The sequence below is a fragment of the Triturus cristatus genome, chromosome 8, assembly GCF_964204655.1.
Source record: "Triturus cristatus chromosome 8, aTriCri1.1, whole genome shotgun sequence".
NCBI lineage: Eukaryota > Metazoa > Chordata > Amphibia > Caudata > Salamandridae > Triturus > Triturus cristatus.
In genome coordinates this window covers 1,154,619,023-1,154,642,092 of record NC_140591.1, presented here as the reverse complement: position 1 = coordinate 1,154,642,092, position 23,070 = coordinate 1,154,619,023, and the positions used below count along the sequence as shown (strand labels likewise).

At 41.2% G+C, this 23,070-nt stretch overlaps 1 protein-coding gene across 1 annotated transcript in view; it reads right to left on the bottom strand.

Annotated features, from left to right (window-relative positions):
• Nucleotides 1–3,713: 3,713 nt before the first annotated feature.
• Nucleotides 3,714–23,070, bottom strand: part of LOC146805529 (lysozyme g-like) — a 289,631-nt gene continuing 270,274 nt past the window's right edge. The window contains exon 4 of the mRNA XM_085620520.1: nt 3,714–3,847. Within this exon, the coding sequence (XP_085476646.1) occupies nt 3,714–3,847 (134 nt within the window). The remainder of the gene's footprint in view (nt 3,848–23,070) is intronic.

Sequence of the window (23,070 nt, the reverse complement as noted above, 5' to 3'; positions counted from 1 at the left end):
TTGACAACCATCAGACCCTTGTTTTTTACTAAGCCACTGCTTCCACACCACATTTAGCACCTCATCAAGTACTTTGTCAGTTCTTAACTGCTTACACCATCTTTCCTCCGAAATTTTATTGAAATACACTGTGCATACAAATTCAGTTTCCTCATCCAAAAGATCATCCACAACTAGTTATTCATTACAATCAGGAATCAATATGGCGGTATGTCAGTTGTGATATTTTTTATACCCAGTAAGTATTCGGTATCAAAATTGTACTCCTGTAAATCAATTACCCACTTTGTTATTCTTCTTGATACCAAATCCACCCCTTTCTTTTTGAAAACATCACAAATTGGCCTGTGATCAGTCCTTATTGCAAAGTCCGAGCCCACAAGAACTTTTCCAATTTCCTCACCACAATGTACACAGCACTGGCCTCTCCCTCAATAACTCAGTACCTAGACTGAGGATCCTTTAAGTGGTGTGAGATGAACATAATGGCATATCCCATGCTGCCCCTTTTGTTGTAGCACTGCCCCCAGTCATTTAAAACTGGCATCCGTTGTTATCACAGATCTTTTCTTAGGATCAACCTTTTTTTTTACTTTTGGAGCTGCAGTGAGCGGTCTTTTAACACCAAGAATTCCCTCTCACAGATGTCATCCCAGATAAACACCACCCTCTTCATTAAAAGGCTCCTCATACTGACACCTAATTCAAACAAAATTTTGCCAAAGTACTCTATCATCCCTAAAAATGCCATTAACTCAGGATGAAAGTGAGCTCATGTGCAGGATAGTGTTCTGCTTTGGGAATTACTCCCTCCCCAGAACCCAGGTGACCCCCTTGCAAAACCAGGTGGTTTTGAGATAGGTAAATTTGAAGTCACCTCACTACATTTTGGGCCCTTGCCTGTCGCGGGAACTTGGGCCTCCCACACAAGTGAGGCACCATTTTTACCGGGAGACCCAGGGGAACGCTGGGAGGTGGGAAATTTGAGTGAGCCCGGTGATGCCACAACTTTTCCACACAAAAATGTGTGAAAAAAGTGATTTTTTCAGCTAAAATTGAGGTTTGCAGGGGATTCTGGGTAAGGAAACGTTGGGGGATCCACGCAAGCCATACCACCCTGGAAGCCCCCGGGTGTCTAGTTTTCAGAAATGTATGGGTTTGGTAGGTTTCCCTAGATGGCCGCCGAGCACAGGCCAAAAAGAAAGTTGACCCCCTTGCAAAACTAGATCGTTTTGACATTGTTTCTACAGCATGAGAATTTCGGCACAATATTACAAGGAAAATGTGACAGACATTTTGAGGTTTGCAGGACATTGTGGATAAAATAACTTTTTGGAATTCACAAGAGAGACATCACCATGAACTCCCGTGGGTTTAAGACAATATCTACAGTTGGTGGGTTATTCTTAAATGGAACATACACCTTGGCAGAGAAACTAAAAGGACAAAGATTCCTGCACAGCCATCTATTCCTCAAACGCACACACATACTGGTTGGATTTCGCACGAGGGCGAGTGATGGTTCAGTATATTACATTTTATTAACAAGAGATTTCACAAAAATGAAATGCTCGTGAGCTGTAAAGCCACGGCAAGGCACCAACCGCTTTACAGGCCATTCACACACCTTTCATACGTGATACACACAAGACCATTCGCACCACCAGGCACAAAAACAACACATTACAAAATTCACAAAAGGGACAAGGTACACCCTGCTTCAGAAAGGCAAATATTACTGCACAGCCATCTATTCATCAAACGCACACACATACTGGTTGGATTTGGCACGAGGGTGAGTGATGGTTCAAGAACTTAATCACATGTGTGACAACATATAGTTTTGCCAGTAACACTTTAAAAAAGATTGGGAGTAAGAATTGGAAAATTGTCACTTCCGGCAACCTGAAATGGACAAAACCAAGGTTTGCGAATAAGAGGACAAGAAACCTGAAAGACCTTCTGGTGCATACTCGACCTGCACCTAAGATGAAAACAGAAAGCATTACTACAGCTTGGAACCTGAATCCGCTCAGAGGACACTATCCATGTGGTTCCTGCGTAGTCTACAAAATAACGACTGCAACAAAAAGCCTGTCTCTATCTGATAATTTAGTATGGACACAGCAAGAACTTACTAATTGTGATTCCACGCATGTGATGTACATGATCACGTGCCCATGTGGGCTCAGATACATTGGGATGACGTGTCAAAAAGTAAAACTGCGGATTGGAGAAAATAAAAGTAACATCAAATGCAAGCAATGACCAAAATGAGCAAACATTATATAGATTCTGACCATACAGTTGAGGACCTCCACTGGACAATCATAGAGATGCTAACCAACAAAAATCAGAATGCAGAACGTATTTTCTTTGAGAAAGGACAGCGTTAGGTCCACCGTTTAAAAACTAATGTGCACGGACTGAATGACGATATACCTTGGCACCAGTTTAATTGACAATATTCCCTGTCTGAAGAACACCAGGTGAATTGACAATATTCCCAGTCTAATTTTCCGTAGCTACAAATTAGCCTATTTACAAGAGACTAAATACATTCTCTAAATAGGCTATAATACGTATTGAGAACACTCACTACTTATTCGCCACAAAAAAGAAAGATGAACCCAATTAACCCAGCTGATAAGTGCAATACAAATTGTATTTGCACAGATATACTCTCTCTGGTACTGAAGAAAGCCCCCTAGACCTGGCTGGGCAAACGGGGCTGAAACATGTCGACCGTATAAATGGACTTTTTTAGTGTGTCAGACTTAGTAACATGGTCTAAAGGCACACGCTCACCATTTTAATTTCTTTAAACTCCCACTCACCAATAAATATTATCGCTCAAGTGAGGATGTTTGAAGAATTTTAATTCCACCTTACCAAAATAATTGTTTTACTTTTTCGTCTCTGGACACTACTGCAAATACCAGTGGTTAACCTCCGGGTGGAGGTCAGCATACCTAGCAAACCCTATGGCTATGCTGTCACACTATGTGTAGGCGAAGAACCAAGATACCGCCCCTTTCCATTTCCAGTTACACACATGTATGAGGGTTTTTTAAGAAGGAACCACTAACAAACCCTGGTAGAGTGGTTACAAGTGATCCATTCCCCTATTGATTTATTTAAAATCAATCGCATACATGGTGGTCTGCTGATCTCAGCAGGCCACCATCCTGTGATTTTTTGGATTCCTAGGGGGTCGCAAATTGTGACCTACCTCATTAGTATTCATGAGGTAGGTAATTTGCGACCCCCTAGGAATTGCAAAATGTGTACTACACACCTTCATACATTCCAGTTTGTGTTTTCCTAATTGCGAATCCTTGTGATTCGCAATTAGGTAATCTCAGTATGGTATCTTCTTACATCTGGCCCATTGAAGTTAGATTTCAGAGTGAGAATTCCACGCATGTCGCAGGATGTTAACTTTTTCTGTAGCCATTATTTTAAAATAACTTTCTGGCACTGCTGAAACATGCACAGATAGCATTGAATTCTGTTTGTTCACAACATCAATAATGCAGATAGAATGTTTATTAGTGGAAGAAGTTAATAATTAAAGATTACATTGTCTAGTATTTTATTCATCATAAGTATAACTACTAGATCGAATTCTGAATAAAATATTTTTCAAAACGTTTTCATGTAAAAGAGTCATACTGCATAGATTTTGAAAAGAAGGTGATCCACATAATTATTTAATATCCATGTTGTTTATAATATTGGGCACGAGCCACTACATCATTGGAATAGTCACCATTAGCTGTACGATTGTCCACTTCTGAGAAGCTTATGATGTTTAGAGGGCCAGCTCTATTTGCAGCAATTCCACCTACAATTGAAAGTAAATGAAACACAGAAATAAATGTAATTAATTTTCTACAACTTTGTTTAACAAATGAAACACAGAAATAAATGTAATTAATTTTCTGCAACTTTGTTTAACAAACAACAAATATATTTTATAATGAATTAAATAATGCACCTGTTAGAGTGTAGGCTGCTCTATTTCTTATATAGGTCACACAGATGGAGAGCGAACTTTCCTCCAATGTTGCTAAAACAGTATTGACTAGCAACAGTTTATGGAGACACGTCTTGTACCTCCTCCTGATCTAATTGTTTTCCTCAGAAGAAAGTGGGATGAAACATGTACTGCTTTCCCATGGTGGCTTCCTGAGTGCGAGTGGGTATGCCATTATCATAACTGTCTCAAAATACCCAAGGCTGATCCCACACCTCTGGTTAACTTCCTCCTAATATCTCTTTTGCCTTTCATTTCTAAACTCACCAAATCACCGTAGATTTGTAACTGTGCACATTTATTGAAGAGTGTGGCCACCTAGATGCTTTCCAAGCAGGTCTGCACAGGGGGTTACGGCCATTCTAGTAGGTTTCTCTGTTCTTCATAACTAAGGCATTCTGGACAATATCAGTACTCCTGCCCTGGTCCTTTTAGACCTGTGCGGTGCATTCAGATGGTCTCTCCATTTTCTCAATCATCTCTGGAGATTGCGGTGAGAGAAAGCGTCATGGAACATATGAGATTTTTCTTTGCTGATTGCACCCTTCAGCAAATTGCTGATTGGTCCCTTCCTCAGAATCTACAACTCTACAGATGACATACAGTTATGCTTTACAATTAACAACTCATCTGAATCTGAGGAAGCCTTTCAAAAACACAATGCCATTCATCCATTGGATGAACAGCAATCATCTAAGATTAAATTCTCTATGATTTTTGGAGTCCCTCATTTTGGTCGCCAGCGATGGGCGTCACCCCACAGCTTAAGAAATCAGTAAAAGAAATTTGGGGTCCTCATTGATGAGGTTCTCTCTATGAAGCCCCAGCAAGGAGTGGTCACTTCGTTCCTGTTTCTTGCAACGCTGAAGAATCAGGAAAATCATCATCATCATCAATCCACTTTATTAGAATAATTAAAATCATAAAAGTACAATGCACAACAATACACAGACAAAACAGACATTTAAATATGATATACAAAAAACACTATCACTTATGAGGTCATCATGTGCAAATTTTCAAAATTTAACATTTCCGTAAGCCTAATCTAAACGGTATTCATCATAAGGTTCCTGTTTTTCTTAAGCCTCACGGCAGCAACTAAAGAAAAAGGACAATATAAAATATATCCTCTCGGTTACTCAACATCTGTAAGTAAACTAACGCTGGTCTAACCTGTAAAAAAACTCTACCTCTCAGAATAGGTAACAAAAATTTCATGCGTATGTCAGTATAAAAATGACAAAACATAATAAAATGTAGGGCATCCTGAGGTGAGAAGTTGACACAATGGCAAGGTTCTGTATCCTCAGGCTTACACTACCCCGGAAAATCCCCCAGTGAAAAATGAATCAAATTAAAACGGAACCTAGTTAGGAGCCAGCGATGGAAAGGCTTATTCACCAGTACCAAGTATGGTTAAATGTGATAGTTGTTTTTGTCAAAAAATAAGTTCTAACCAAAGGTTTGCTTAGCTCCTGATCTTCCCGCTCCAACATCAATAGATTCTTAAAATTCAATTTCACCCACAGCACGTCTTCCTTCCGGATCTTATCTGGCGTTTCATATAGATCAGGCGCCCTATTTTAGATACCATACATTTAACATAGGACAGCCACTTAATTTTATAAGACTTATCTAAATTGACACAATCCCTTAGGATCTGATGATTCAGGGATAAATCGGGATTTAGCCAAGTTTTGAGCCAGCAGAGCAACGTAGCTGTACTCAAAATATCAGAGACATAACCTAAACCCAATTCCTGATGTATAGCAAAAGTTGGGGTAGATTGTGGTAGGGGCAGGAGACTTCGTAAAAATTAGTTTTCAGCTATCTGAATCCCAGTCTGCTCTTTACATCCCCATATAGAGGCACCATAGGTTGCAATGGCCAAACATTTTGCTCTATAAATCTTTAAAATAGCCTCTATGGGTCTAGCCCACAAACTCTTTACAAACCCCAATAGACCTAAGGAGGATCGGATAACTGCATTTTTTTTTATTTTTCGTTGCGGTATCCAGGAGGATCTATCATCAAATAAAACCCCTAGGTAGGTAAAAGAGGACACCGAAGAGACTTCCAGTCCGTTACAATAAAACGATTTAACTTTTCTAAATCTAATACCTGTAGACATAACATGTGACTTTCCGATATTCACTACCAAGTCCAAAGACTGCATATAGGCTCCAAAAGCATCTAGCAGCCGCTGTAGCCCTACCGCGGTACGGTCTAAGAGGACAGTATCATCCGCGTATAGAAGAACCGGGATTGAGCAGTCTCCTACACGCGGAATATCCAAGGATGCCTTCAGTAAGGACTTATCCAGGTCATTAATGTAAAGGGTAAAGAGCAGGGGCGCCAGTATGCATCCCTGGTGAACACCTCTGCTTGATTTAAAAGGTCTTGTACAATTACCAGCCTGGGAAATCCTGACCGAGGCTTTAAGATCTTGATGAAGGTTGGCCAGAAAATATAATAAACAGGGGTCAAGACCCTTATCCAGCAAAATATTCCATAGCCTGGACTGGTTAACCAGGTCAAACGCAGAGGATAGATCCATAAATGCCATCCTCAGACATCCTTCTTTAGCCATGGTATATTTGCTGATCAATAAATATAAGTTAAGGCACTGATCCATGGTGCTACGACCCTGCCTAAACCCATACTGTAGGTTAGATAAGATCTTCCTCTCACTAGCCCAATAATTGATTTTGGTTAGGATCACCTTGCCTAATATTTTTACAGAGGAGTCAATCAGGGATATGGGTCTGTAGCACCGCGGATCCCCTCTCTGGCCCTTTTTAAAAACAGGGATAATAATCAATTGGGACCAAGAAACAGGAAACCCTTGAAAGCCAGAAGCATTAAAAACATTGGCCAAAATTTGGGCCCAGTATTTGGGTTCACTTTTATAAAGATCAGCAGGAACACAATCTGGGCCTGGACCCTTATTACTGGAGGTATCTCTAATGGCTTTCTCAACTTCCTCCTCATTAAAAACAAGTGGGAAAATCAGGAAACTCCTTACCTTTGAGGCCTTTGTCATGGTAGTCATTGCCCTGGTCATCTCTAGGATACACTACGCAAACTCTCTCTACCTGGGCCTCCCGAAAAGCCTCAATCGCAGACTTCAATTGACTCAGAACCAGGCAGCCAGGTTAATTTTCCAACCACCCAGACAATGTCACATCACCCTTCTAATGTGAAAATTATACTGACTTCCTGTAGAACAAAGGACAGTCTTCAAGACAGGCTGCATCATTTTTAAATCCCTTCATGGAAGAAACCCGGCTTTCATATCAGCCTCAAATAAAAAATACATTCCCAGCCATAACCTAAGATACATCCACATGAACTTTCTCACAATTCCTAAATTTAAAAAGAAGAAAATGGGATGTTACAGATTTTCAGTTCTGCCCCCCTCGCATCTGTCACTCCCTACCCCCTGTGATAAGAGCCACACATAGCTACATAAGGTTCAGGCAATTACTAAAAACATCACTTTTTAAACAAGCATATGACTTATTCCTGTGAGTAGTGCTCAGTACTTCTGTTATCAAAGTGCCAAGAAACTGTCCCGGTGTACGTGCACTCAACAAATACTAGTAACATAACATAACACAACATAGGAGGGAAGAGGATATGGCATTCGGAAAGAATGGCGGTGATTGAATGGCCTGCTTGGTCCTCTATGCCATTTTTCCTCATTCATTGCAATACCCTCAAGGTGTCAACAAGTAGCTTTCCACTGTTTATGTGAATGGGTTTAAAAGAGGCATGCATGTATATGATTAGACATGTCAAGTCAAGTCACTCAAAACGAATACTGTATTTCACGCCTTAACTTGAGCTGTATATTCATTAAATATGATGTCACTCAGACCTTCAGTGGAATACTCTACAGGATGGACATTAACATTGAAATCCCACATGATCTCGGGTCCACATCCCTCCCTCTGATTGTCAAAGATGATTCTAGTTTCAGGGAATTTGATGCATCAGGCTTGCCTGTTCAAAACCTATGAGATAGTGGGGGAGACAAGTTGTTGCAAGAGGTTTTTTTGCAGTTAAGTGACTCACTCTGTCTTGACTACCTCTATTCTAATGGCACTGTGAAGACTAGACACCAATATGCCAATGTTTTTAAGTTACGACTCAAAGACATCTACTATATGTCACAACACCTACACTGGGCTAGACATCCTAGAGTGAGAGTATTCAGTGAAGGGAGATGACAGCTGTGGAGGCTATGATCATAGATAGGGACACTAGCAAACCACTCTTGCATATTTATCACTCCTTAGACAGATCTACCCCCTAACACAATTAGCGTTCACCGGACAATGGTCAACTGACTTTGCCCTCACATTGACCAAGGCTGAGAGGATCCAAATCTGTGGCAGAGAGAAGAAATCCTCTCTATGTCTCTAACACAGGGCAAACGCTTTCAAATTGATGTTACGGTGGTATCTGACCCCAGTTTGTCTGAAAGCCATGTATAATGCTCCTGACAGCTCCTGTAGGGGTTGTGATTTCCAAGGGACTTCTATCCACATGTGGCGGGATTGCCGCAAAATCCAGCCATGTTAAGGCAAAATTTAGGAACTCATAAAGGGAATAACAAATATTGAGCTATCTTGATTGCCACATATAACTCTTTTAGGCCATATGGAGTTGAATGAACTTCATCCCCTAGCTTGAGCTGAGGAAAATTGAATTGCCCCATTCTTATTTGCAGCCCGCCTAGTGAAAGCCCAGAAATGATGGAGCTCTTCTTCACCAGCGAGCAACCAATTTTGAAGGTATGGACGATATATGCAATGGAGTGCCTCACAGCCACCCTGAGAGATACAGTGCATAAATTTGATAAGATATGGCCCCCGTTTCATACCTACATCACAAGGAACAGGGCAGTACTACAACCATCAGAACTGGTGTGATTAGCTGGGTTGAGGCATTAGTAACGAATACTCTAAAAGACTCAGACTAAAGAACAGGTTATGTTACATTATTAAGGATGTGCTCCCTCACTAGTAAATTGTACAGTCCTGCCTAATCCTGCACATTACTTCCATGAAGCCAGTCTTCCAGAGCCTTAATAGCGCTGTCTACAAAATCTACCCAGTCTTGGGTGTGTGTCCTCTGTGTGTCCCCAAACTTAACCCTGTACTGTTCAGAGGTTAAATCCAATCCATCTATGAGGGCACTCTTCAAGACTGAGTAATTATCTGCATCTTATGCCCAAACAGTAAGAAGTTTGTCTCTACTTATGTTAGCAAAGGATAGCCAAAGGATAGCTGTCCACTGCCCTTGAGGGACCTTCAGACCTTTACAGTGATCCATTTATGGATGTCATCCCTCTCCTGGTAAAGGACTATCCTGCCCAGGTTCCTAGTGTCAAAGGATTGTTCCTGGACCCTAGGTTCGCTAGTGCTGCCACCATGGGATCCTACTCCCAAATTCTTCCTAGCCCTCTGAACTTCCAGGGTCTCCTTATCAAAGGCCAACTGCTCCTTCTTGATTCTGAGCTTGGCTCTCTCAAGATTGAGATGGAGGTCCTTATGGAGTGCTTAGAGGAGGTTGAATTGACAGAGGAGGACCTAGACTTCCGTTGGGCTCTTTGCATCATTCCAGGAGAAATAAAAAGGGACCTACCTCTAGGGATTCCCTGTGTACCTTCTGTACTATTCCCTGGGGGATTAGAGTTTACCAGTGAGGGGTCTTTAGACACCCCCTGGTCAAGATAAGAATGGGGGTCACTAGGATAAGACAACCCTGACTCTTCTTCTTGAGCCCCACTACCCATACTCACATTGTCCTGCCCTTCTGACCTACCAAGATTCGGCAAATGTGGCTCCTAGTGCTCCTGTGTGCTAGGGTTGCTACCTGTCTTTATTCTTTAGATGCAGGCAGGGTCCTAAGTTCCTGGAAGGGTCAAACGTTAAGTTTATTTGATTTATTTCTTGACTGAGAACAACAAATATTTAAGGATTAAAATTACATTTCAATAGTAAAAATCTCATTCTAATACAAAGTTAAAAATCATTTAAAAAAAGTAAACATATTAAATAGACACAAATTCATTAGGTGGTGCCTTACAGAGAGAAATCATGTTCTGAACTGAGTTAAATTTACATTTTGTTCTAATTGGTTTTAAAAATCTATTTCTAGCTTCTACGACATTCAAGTTTGAGCAAATAAATAACACGTGTTCTAAGTCTTGCACCCCGCCTTTACACAGATTACAGAGACTAGTGGCGTTTTCCTTCGGGTACCACTTAAAGGTGAATGATTTTATAGGAAGTATCCGAAGAGGAAGTAATATAATGCTTCATCTGACTCCATGCTTTAAGTTAAAAAAGATATACTGCTGCATTTTCTTATATACAATAGGTTCCGCATATTGTTTATACAGTGGTAGTTTGAAGCAATGTTGGAGATCAAGATCCATGCTTAACCTTAGTGTTAAATGTTTTAAGAAAAGTTTCAGATATGAGTCCATGATTTTAACAAGTCAATAGTAACGTTTGATATTTTAAAAGCAATAGATACGTTTCTATGAAATACATAATTCGGCGATCCTTGTTCGAATGTCTCAATTTTTGGTAAGGATCGTATGGTTCCTTGATCTTCATGAACAAGGTTATATGCCCATCTTATTATGTTAGTAATCCCTCTGGCATAAGAACTGACTAATGAGAGTTCAAGAGGAAGAGCTTGTACCGGCACAGCATGTGACATCCTGGTCAGTTTCCTGAGGACTTTTCCTTTTTTGTTTCCATTGACTTATTGGGATATATTCTAATGCATATGATAGTACTGATGGAATCTTAGAACTATATACTTGTAGAAGAGAAGAGAAGTGCCTTTGACCAGTGGAGGAGTATAATTTTTGGAGAGCCCCTAGGTGGACATTGACTTTATGGCCCAGGTTTTGCAAGTGAGGCAGGTTTTGCAAAGATTGTGAAAAAATTCTCCCTAGATATGTATATTCCTTTACAACTTCCAGCGGTTTGCCCCCAAAGACCAGTTGTATTTAACATATTGTTTCCTTCCAGTAAATGGGACATTTTTTGTTTTAGTGACATTAGGTATTAAATAATTTTCTTCTGTATATTTAGTGAGTGTCTGCAGATTCCTTTGCAGACCAAATGGAGTTAGATCTAAGATGACTACATCATCTGCGTACATCATAGTGTGGATTTTAGAAGATGCAATTTTAGGTGGAAAATTTTAACCTGATGAAGACTTTCCGGCAGGTCACTAAGATATAAAGAAAACAGCACTGGAGCTAGGAGGCACACTTGCAGACGGCCGTTAGGTGTAGGTATTGGGCTGGTGAGACCCTTCTCCCTCCCCATTTGAATTTGACACCATGTCCCTGAGTCCAGTGATATTATTAAATTAAGGAGGTTATCCGGAATTCACATTCTTTGAAGTTTTTTCCGGAGCATAGCTCTGTCTACCTTGTCAAATGCAGTTGCAAAGTCAACGAAGACTGCATACACAACCTGAGACTTGTTGAAGACATATTTATCCATTATTGTTTGTAGCACTGCTATGTTGTCAATAGCTAAGTGTTTTGTTCTAAACCCGGCTTGATTTAAAGGAATGGAACCAGTTGAAAACGTCCACTCTTTGAGATGTTTTAAAACAGCTGCTGGAAAGATCTTCCCAGTTGGATCCAGGAGAGCTATCTGCCGGTAATTGCAGGGGATCAGCCTGGATCCTGTCTTATAGATTGGAATTACAATGCTCCCCTTCCAAAACTTTGCGTTTTCCCCAGTTTCATATATATAGAAAAAAAGGGGAGCTAGAAACTTGCTCCACTCTTTAGGGTTGCTCTTAAGGACCTTAATTGGAATTTGGTCCGGTCCTGTTGCTGCCGACGATCTTGCCTTTTTATGTAATCTACAATTTGAGGAGGAGATGGAGCCTCATTATCTGTAATTTTTTCCCTTCCTCTCTTGCTTGGCGTTAGAGTCATGCTTTCTGTCTTTTCATTTGTTTTATATAAATTGGTTATGTATATTTCACATTCTGATGGGGGGACTGGAATTGCTTGTAGTAGTTTTTTGTGCCCATTTCTTTGGCAAGTATATTCCAATAGGAGAGTTTATTGTTTTGTTTTGCTTCAATTCTTATTTCAGAGAATTGCAGAAATTGTGCCCTTATTACTTTATTTAATTCAGTTGCCTTTATATCTGGGTTTTGTCCTTTTTTTCTGATCTTGGCATTCGTAGTTTTAAATTTTCATGCAAAAATTGTACCAATTTATTGATGACAGCTTCAAAATTTGTTATTGGATTTATTGAGTGAATACTTTGTAGTGGTTGTGCCATCTCAATTACTTTCATTATTTTGTTATATGTTATATGTTCTAGAATTCCATAACAGTCACCCTTGGACCTGGTTCACTAGTACTGTACTTTGTAAATACATGATGTGCCCTGGAGATGTTGGTTTCAGTCTTAAATCTGTTGTTAAGTGTAAAATTGCATGATCACTTCCTAACTCAAACTTAGGGGCAGATTTACAAGCCCCGTGTGCCACTTTTGCGCTGCCGTTGCGTCACTTTTGTGATGCAGCGGCGGCGCAAAGCTAGCGCCATGCTGCGACAGATTTACAACGTGACGCATCTAGGGAGATGCGTCACGTTGTAAAGCCCTGCGCCACATTAAACCCGCGTCAGGTTTAATGTATGCAGGGTAGGCGTTACGTCAGAAAAAGCCTCGAAAAAAGTGACGCAGTGAAATCTACACGATTTCACGCAGTCACTTTTCCGACGCTGGTGCGGCAAATCCTTATGCCTGCTTCAAGCAGGCGTAAGGCGTGACGCACCATGTTAGGGATAGGGCAGGTTGGAACAGTGCTGGAGTTGCGTCGCGCTTGCGACACAACTTCAGCACTGCGCAGCCTTACGCTGGCAGATGCATCACGCATCTGCTTGTTCTTGCGCCACGATGCATCACATTGTAAATGCAGTGCATCTGCGGTGGTGCAAGGGCAAACTTGCGTGACGCATCTTCCCTGGCGCATCCCTGCTGATTTGCAGGGATGCGCCAGGGAACGTAAATCTGCCCCTTAGTGTTTAATTGTAGGGCTGATCCGAACAGACCTAGACTACAAATCATACAATCAAGAAAGTTGTGGTTGCCCAGGTTTCCTGTATAGCCACAATCCCTGGTCTGTCTTCCGTAATTATTGCTAATTTCTCCTATATTTTTCCAGCTATGTTCCAGGAAGAGATGGTCAAACAATTGCTAAAAAGGGCGCTTATTTTCCTGTCCCTGTTTATTGCTGTTTAGACTCTCCGCTATCCATGCCCATGTATTTTCGCTGGTTGCATTTTCCTTCTTTTGTGTATTTTGTTCCAGCTTCTCCTTACTCCGTTCGTAATCGAAACTGATATATTTTCTTTAAAGAAATTTAAAGGGTTATTTGTGCCACTTTGTCCTTGGCTTAGGTGCTGAATTTCAATTTTAAAGATTTCCTCCGGTTTGTCAATATTATTTTTTACTGGGGCCAAGTCGAATCCGTATTTATGTAGAGTCTCGCTTTCTTTTAATATAATTCCTGGTATTACTGGAGACCAAAATTCTACGACAGCTATCGTGGTTTTAGCTCTTTCTGTGAAGGTTACTAGTTTATTTCATTTCTTGCTAGAGACTATAGCGGATGTATCTTTTGAAGTAGATTTGTTATTCTCTCTCGGTTTAGGGGGGTTTTCGCCCGAGGGGAGTAGGTCCGTAATTTCCAAGCTGCATGGTAGGATCTTCTGCGACGGAGTAGACGTCTTCCCTATCAATAGGTCCTGTAGTTGGGTGTCCTTTTGACTCTCTTTCAGTCATTATAGATATGAAACTTGGGGCCGTAGGATTAAGATGAATGGAATTTACCCTGTGCTTTTTGACTGAAGAGTTCTGTTCCTTTTCTGCCAAATTTAGTTTTAATTCTTGACTTTCCTCTTTTTCTGAGGTCATTAGTACAGGGGGTAAAGTATTCGTAAACCTTGTCTTCCAGACCTTCTGTTTTGCAAACCTTCTTGTAGCCCTTTTCTTTGCTCGTTTCCAACTGGTTTTATTTGATCCCCTATCTTTTTTTGATGTTTCTGGGCCAGGGGAGACTACGGACAGAACTGTAGAGGTTTCTATTGCTTTTTGTTTGGACACTGGTGTAATAATCAAGTTTGATGGGGTTTTCGTTTTTTGTTGAGTACAAATTGGGTAATATGCGGTGATCGGCTGTTGAGTTTCGACCATGTTGGGGTCCTTAAAATGTTTTCTAAGTTAATAAATTTGATTATGTTCATTTTTTTTCCTTATTTGCTTTTTGTTTACTCCGGCCTGTTTGAGTCGCTGTTTCTTTTTATTCGACGTAGACTCTGCTCCTGTTGGTTGAAGGGCTTTTAATTTAAGGAGGTTTTCCTCTGTTGGTTCATCTCCTTTTTCTGCAGTTGGTTGTGATTTTAGTTGTTGTTTCCTCCTTTTTTCTCTACTAGATATTTTAAAATTCCTAGTTGGGTGTCCAGCATCTGGTCAGAGTTTTCCAAAATGTCCCCAAGATGGGAGAGGACTGATTCCAAGATTCTTTGGCATGTGAATAGGGCTTTAGACACCGACGTGTATTCATTAGAGGGTTCCATGGATTTTAAAAGTGAAAAATCTTGTGAATGAGAACGGACCCTTCTGGCTCAAATGATTTTTGTTGGGTGCTGTTCTGGATATTAGGCTGCTCCTTTTGAGGGTCTAGGCTGAAAACCAGATCCTTGATGTTAATATCTGGGCAAGTGATATCAAATTCTATAGTTTGCCAGGTTTATTGTGCTTCTGAATTTGCTGATTCTAGGTTTATAGAATTACTATTGAATTATTCTGCAATTCTGGCATTACTGTTTGGTACTTCTTCACATCCGGTTTGACATTGAGTGGAGTTGTTGGAGACCTCCACTTTTATTTCAACTTCTTTCGTTAACTCATTTTGTTGTTTGCATTGTATTTTCTCCAGCTCCTTTGTATTTTGTTTTACAAAATATTTAGTTATTCCGGGATTAGTTTCAGAGTTTCCTAGATGGGTCATCTTTCTAGTACTCCTTCGTACTGCTTATTCCTTTCCCAGTATTTTCATAAAAATTGTTCGTGATCTCAGTTTTTTATACGCTATATTGCGATGCGAGTTCTGGCTATGTACTGTCTCTTGCGCTCGCTGCAAGATTGGGGTGGGAATTGCAATGGAGAGATGGCAGTGAACAGGGTGGGAGAACCAGAGAGAAGGGCACACTTGGTGGTCGCTAGCCGCACCCAGTCTAGTTGGGTCTCTTCTGCGAGCTCACCTGGGCACTCACTCTACAGGCGCTGCTGACAGCTACCGAGCTCTTGCTCCAGGGTAATGTGGTATACCTTCTGCCTTCACAGCACTGCTCACCCCCAAAGTTTCTGGAACTTAAGACCACTGTATCTAGAGGGTGGGGCATCACTGGATCCACCAATTAAAGACATGATAATTAGGTGTAGTGTGGTGTTGCACCTACCTACCCTAGTGACAATTAAAATTCCAAAGATTGGAGAACAGGTTGTGCTAGACCTTTGACTACCAATCCAAAAGTATTATATGTGCCTAGTTAGTAATGGTTTTCATGTAACCCTTACCTAGATTAAATGGTAAAACAGTGGAGTGTTTAATCAGACCACTGCCACCAATGTAGGATGCTGGCTTAGTATGTGGTGCACACTTGTCAAAGTGATGCACCTTGCACTAATCCAGACAACCCTTATGGTGATTTTAGTGGTCTTTGATAACCATAGAAAGCTCTCAAAGTAGTAGCTGTGGATAGCAGTCTTCAGGCTTATCTTGAAGGAGTCTAATGCAGCTTGTTTTACCAGTTTAATCAATAGTGTGTGTTAAATCAAAAAGAAAAGAACGACACAGTGTTTATATAAAAAAATACTTACATTTATTATACAACACTTGGTAACACATTGGTATATCTCCTACCCGAAGATATCAACACAATACACCAAAATACTTCAAATATAATTAGGTGAGTAGCAGAAAATACAGTGGTCTCAAGGGGGAGCCCAAACCGTATAATAAGAAAGTGGAATGTAAACTGCAATGGGGGACAGAACGTGGACCAGCAAACCCAGAGGAGCCGGAGACACAAGGAACTACCCAAGGTAAGTACCCAGAGTGCAAACGTAGCCATGTGTTCAATACAAGTCAATAGGGAAGTCAGGGTTGCAGTTTTGCAGATGAAGGGCCCTTCCCAGAGGACCCCGAAGAATTCAGTTGGAGGATGGAAGGTTGGAGAGCCACCCCACCTGTGGATGCCCTGGGAACCAGGTTACCTACACCAGGGAAGCCAGGTGCATAGGGGTGAAGAGTTGTCAAAAACCTCTGTGGATGACAATGGGAGACTTGGAAGAAAATGCTTCTTGAGAAGGTGAAGAAGTCCGGTGGAATCCAAGGGTGGATTCTGCAAGTGAAGAACCTGCAAGCTGAGGGGACACAGTCTATGCCACTCGGAGGGTGACCAGGAGGCACGATAGAACAATGCCCACTGATGTTAAGAGGATCAGAAGAGTTGACTGTGCAAAAAGAACAATTGATGGACAGAATGCAGACCAATGTCATAAATTCACCCCAGTACAGAGATCTGAGCCTAAATCCATTGTTTTTTTGCTCACCATGCCATTCCAATTTTGTCCCAGCCATATGCAATTCAGTCTTGACCCTGCACCCAATGGGAACAGTCCAGCCAGAACTTCCAGGCCAGGTCCTCCCTGGACTGGAAACAATCATCCTAGGACCGGTTTAGGGCTTTCAGCCCTCATCAGCCAGGATAGCTTGACTCCAGTGGCATGGAGAGCATGGGACCCACGTCTGGTCATACCCGTCCCACTCGGGGTGACAAATGCAAAAAGAACAATTGATGGACATAATGCAGAACAATGTCATACATTCACCCCAGTACAGAGATCTGGGCCTAAATCAATTGTTTTTTTGCTCACCATGCCATTCAAGTTTGGACCCAGCCATATGCAAATCAGTCTTGACCCTGCACCCAATGGGAACAGTCCAGCCAGAACTTCTAGGCCAGGTCCTCCCTGGACTGGAAACAAGCATCACACGACCGGTTTAGGGCTTTCAGTCCTCATCAGCCAGGATAGCTTGACTCCAGTGGCATGGAGAGCACGGGACCCACATCTGGGCATACCCGTCCCACTCAGGGTGACAAATGCAAAAAGAAAAATTGATGGACAGAATGCAGAACAATGTTATACATTCACCCCAGTACAGAGATCTGGGCCTAAATCAATTGTTTTTTTGCTCACCATGCCATTCAAGTTTGGACCCAGCCATATGCAAATCAGTCTTGACCCTGCGCCCAATGGGAACAGTCCAGCCAGAACTGCCAGGCCAGGTCTGTGAACTTGTCACTGCAGCTGTGAAGACTAGGTGATGCTAAGGAAGACCAGGAGCCAAGCACAAGCTGTCCCATGTCAGATGTCAGTGACTAGGTGATCAGTGTCCGGCGGGGGCACCAACATGGTAGCTGAAACTGGCGTGTAGAAGGAAGAAGGAGCAACGTTCGGACCAGCAAGGTTCTAGGGACTCGCCAACAGCAGGATAGTCAGAGCAGGCCCTAGCAAGCAGGGGAGCCCACTGAAACAGTAAAAGACTCTCAGGAGAACCCACAGGCAAAATTCACAGGAGTCACAAGAGGACCTCGAGCAGCTCACAATGGAGGAAGGTCCTCGGTGCAGAGGATGTGGTGAGGACAATGATCTTGGAAGGAAGAGATACTGGAGCCCGGAGATTCTTGTAGCCCGAAGATCTCTGGAGTGTAGAGCCAACTAGCCTTGGCAATGGCAAGTTGATGAGGTGCACAGGGGTTCAGTCCCAGCAGTTAAAATGAGGGATACTGGTTTCAAAATTGCAGAGAGGACAGGAAATTACAGAACCATCACCTGTGTTACAGAACCACCACCTGTGTTGCTGAGCCTCAGAAAGTCTGTAGGATGACAGTAACAGCAGACTGTTTAGCTTTGTTGCGGTGGCTGCACATGTAGGGTAGTGACCCCTTCACTCCAAGGGAGATTTCATTGGTTATCCGGATGCCCAAAGGTCTGTCAGATGAAACATAGACACAGGTGATGAAGAAGAACAGTGAGACCAGAAGCAACAGGTGTCATTCTTGGTGCAGTCTTGGTTCCAGTCGAAGTCCAAGAAAGTCAAAGAGTCCAGCTTAAAAGGAGGGCATGAAGCAAACTTGCCATTCAAAGCAGTTTGGTGGTACTGGCAAGTGCCCCCACCCCAGCTCCATACACTAAGTCCTATCTGAGAGGTGGTCACACATCCCTGTGACAGGAAACCTGTTGTTCTTCTTCGTTTCCTTGCTCAAGCTTAGCTCAGCAGCAGGAGGGCAGAATCATGTGTGTTGTCCACAGCACCACTAGCTTGCTGGCATACCCTGAACGGCTGTGAACAGGAGAAAAGGGGGGTATCCAAGAGAGCCCCCAGGACATAGGACCATACTTCCAACAATGGAATTGGTGATGGGATAATTCCAACATGTTTGTTACCAAACATGAGTGGGTTTGGGGCAGCCACTATATATTGAGACATCTGGTAATGACTGATGTCCACTATATGCATTTGAATGGCAGACCTCACTTACAAAGCCTCAAATTGACTCAGGGGATTGTAGGGGTGTTCTCACTTTGCAGGGAGCACCTCACACTTATTATTAAGCACCCTGCCCTCAGGATTGAAGAGCCTGCCATAGGGTTGACTTGAGGTTTTAAGTGCAGTGACCTCAGATATAAGGAAACATATATCTGTCGTCAGAGGTGCAAGCACCAACTCACAAAGGCTGCAATGATGGGCCTGTAGTCACAGTGTGAGTGGATTCCAATGGGTTGCACAATGCATGCTGCAGCCCATGTGAGACCCATGGTGTACCTATGCCCTGAGTACCTTGGTACCATATACTTGGGACTTACAATTGGAGCAACATTAGCCAATTGTGGGTGTTAAAAAGTACTTACCATGGTCAATTTAGCGAAAAAGCACAGTGACTGGGGTCCTGATTAGCAGGATCACAGTCAGACTAGGTCAAAAACACACTGACACCTGGCAAAAAGTGGTGGCAAACATGCCAGAAGTATCCTACCTTTCAACAACCTCCCACCGTTTGCTGTCATATATGCCCTCCTATGAATATAAGTGTAAGCCAGATGTGATATAATTGATATACTGTAATGGCTGTTGAAATGTTTGAACTTTTTTTTAAATGAGTTCCCCGCTGTGAGCGAACCTTAACGTTTATGAATATTTCCTAGAATCAAAGCCAGGTTCCTATGTAGAGGGAAAGGATATTTAGCTGTCTATTGTTATCAAAGTTTTGTGTATAATGTCCTCTGTCTCGCTCAAAAATAAAAATATTATGGTTCAGTCAAACAGTCTTAAGCAAACCTTAGGGGTTACATCAAAGCAGCAGAGTATTTTATTGCAGGTCCTTAAAGGGGCAGGAAAAGAAAGGCTGCAGGTATTTGTCTTATTGTGAGAGAGTTGTTCAAAGATTTATATTCAGCACATACAGTTGATAGCTAAGCACAGAGTGCTTCAAAACCTCAAACTCTGAGGACATCCAAAAAAAGTCAGGTAAATACAAAATAGTGCATTTTATTCAAGTGCAGACCGAATTTGGATAGTTTGTGACTAGTCACCCATAGAAAACCTAACCTGAGTTCTTTCGCCAGAATGATGAGGTCCCTGAACCTTCTTAAACCAGTGATTCACTTTATAGCATATTCCTGGTAATTTGCCTTTTTAGAAGAGGGTGTGATTGAGAAGGGTTGCATTCAATGCTTTCTTTACAAGCCAACAACGTATTTGTTTATTCAGTGCCAAATAAAACCACCAGGCACATGGACATCACATGCTGGTACACATGAATGACACAAAATGAGTGGTAACACACATCTTTAGACTTCACACTCTACTTAGCTAAAGTAAGATGTAAGAGCAATCAAATGTGCATGCAGCTCTTTCTTTGATTTTCAGGTTAGTTCTCCAGGTTGCAGAGGTTTAATGTGTGTGGGGAAATTATTACCTGTTACCTGTTAACTACAGGGACTGTGCAGATTACTGGAATGCAAGAATCATCTTTTTGAGCTTCAAGTATCGGGGAGTAGTGAGATCTAGGATTTAAGTCTTACTCTTGCAGGGCTTTGTAGATTAAATAACCAAAATACAGTTACACAATGTGAAGTAAATAGAAGGTACAATTAAAGTAAAATCTTTTAGAAAAAGAACAGGAATTTTCTTTTCTTTACATCAAACTAGTGTTCAAGTTTTTATTAATATCAAGTGAGTTGCATTACTATTATGAGGGGTTTGTTTTTATTAAACTTTAAAACCCATAAACATTATTGAAATATACAATTAACATCACAAATATAATAATGAAAAAGAAAAGGGAAGGAAAAGACATTCAATAATCAGACACCGCAAGACTACATCTAAAACCTAGGTTTCTTTACCCATATAGCCTTCATTGTTATAGGGCCAGAGTACCTACTACTTAAAAAAATGCTATTACTAAAATGTCTGGGGTAATGGAATTGACATCACACATTCTTTCAACTTAACAACATCACAGGAACAGGATGTGATATCAAATGACCTGCGAACCCAGAAAGTGAAGTCACATGACCTTAACCCTGTTGCTACCAAGATACATGAGTTGCTGATGTATGTGTTAGATACCACACATTATGATACCACCATAATCTTTGAAAGTGGTGGTGCATAATACTTGTCGTGAGTTGTGACAAACAAGCAAAGCAAATGAGCCAGACCTCATCAAGAAGGGCTCAAGTGGGCTCTTCCCCAAGCGCATTAAAAGAAATAATGGGACATATGGTGCACTTAAAGCACAGTTTTCACACACATTTGCTAAAATGCCCTCAGCTCTGAAAGGGCTCTCATCAAATATTCAAGTCCTTTCACAGTTTGCAGAGCTAATGAAACCTGATGCTCCTAAGGAGTTTGCACAGTTTTCACACACATTTGCTAAAATGCCCTCAGCTCTGAAAGGGCTCTCATCAAATATTCAAGTCCTTTCACAGTTTGCAGAGCTAATGAAACCTGATGCTCCTAAGGAGTTTGCCTCATTTCTTCAAGATGTGTGCAGACTACCACTATATGACAAAGATTATCTCCACTGTGCCAGGGCCATTGTTTTGTCATGGACTCTCCTTATATCCCATGGATGACCTTATGTCAAATATCACATTTGCTATGCCAATGCCAGAATTGTGCCACTGGTACCCCATATGCCAAAGCATACCTCTACTATGCCAGTACTAGTATTTTACCATAGCTGTCCATCATGGAAAGAATTTCCTACAGTATTCCATTACCAGTATTTTGTGAAAGGTGCTTTTCCAGCTAAGAATCTCCTGCAGCATACCAGTGCCAGTATTTTGCCAATATTTTGCATGGTTGACTCTCTATGCCAAGAATGACTTTCAGGATACTATGGTCAACCGTATAAATCTCAAGCATAACACTACTTTCTTACTAATGCTCATTTACATTAACTCACTTATACTCATTATATTTCCTTCTCATTTATTTTCACTCACTTGCACTCATTTGTTCTCACTCTCTTGCACTCACTCTTTGTTGGTCATTCTTATCCACTCATTCTTACTCGGATGCAATCATACTTTCTCACTCACTCACTCTCACCGAAACTCTCACTCCATTATTCCCATACAATCTCATTTATTCTCAGTCTGACTCACCCATTCTCTGTAATTTATTAAAACAAGCTCACTCACCTTCACACGTAGTATCAATCATTCACTCACACTTTCCCACCTACTCACAACCACTTTAACTCACTGATACTCTCACTTACTATCACTCGGAATTACACCTATTCTGACTCACTCCCAAATCTCCTTCACAATCATTATTAATTATTCATTCTTGTTCATCCACTCACATTCACTTACAATCACTCTTATTGTAACTCACTCTGACTCTCTCATACGCCTTTACTGAGACATCTAAAAACATTGCTCTTCTTACATATTCTGCCAGCAAATGTCTAGTTCCAGCTTCTGGTGCTCCATCTTTTATTACACTAATAGTGAATATTAACTTCTTATTCACTTTTAGTATATCTAAAAAGGGCGGTAGACAAAAGCTGAATGCCAACAACCAAAAGAACAAGCTGTCCCTGTATTCTTGTACTGATTTTGCCACCTCTGAGGTCAGGGGTTGCAAAAGCAGTGCCAAGGTTTGGAAGTGCAAGCAAGTGGTCTCAAGTGCCACTCTTGTCGACTATTAAATGATTTCTATGGCTATTTGTAGAGAGAAATGATGTTTATTCACGTTTAGTTGAACTATAGGCCTGAATGTCAAAATGAGTTAAAGTTAGTTGCCATCTTTGCATTGTCACCTGTGAACACTTTCTTCGTAAGCAAGCTGGAGTTCTAAGTATCGAATGTTCTTTTTTTCTTCTTTTCTATTTGAAGAAATGTTTTCTTTTCTTTGTGATTTTTGTGTAATGTTGTTTTAAGGAATATGAATGAGACACCTGCAGTGTGCTGACTAGTCGACGTATCTAATCAACTTACAAATAGTTTAAGTCTGAAGGACGCAGAAAGAAGCTTGTATTGCGAGAAAACTTGAGAACATATTGAGAATGTATTTGTTTCATTTTGTTTTAACCTGGTTGGATAGTCTTCTTGAGAACTAAGTGTAGGTGTACACAATGTTAAAGTTTGTGATTTTAACACAGGTCAGAGCAGAGCAAGGTAAGAGATTTTAGTGCACTTTTTCAGAGGGATGACCAACATTTCCTTTGTCTTGCCTTGTGAGTCAATCAAATGGTGGGTTGTCCTCTGCTTTGTCAAATTTGATTGCCTATTAATTGAACGATGTGCATCTGATTATAAATTGCTGCTAACTTGATATTTACATTCCTTAAATCATTAACTTTTAATAAACCT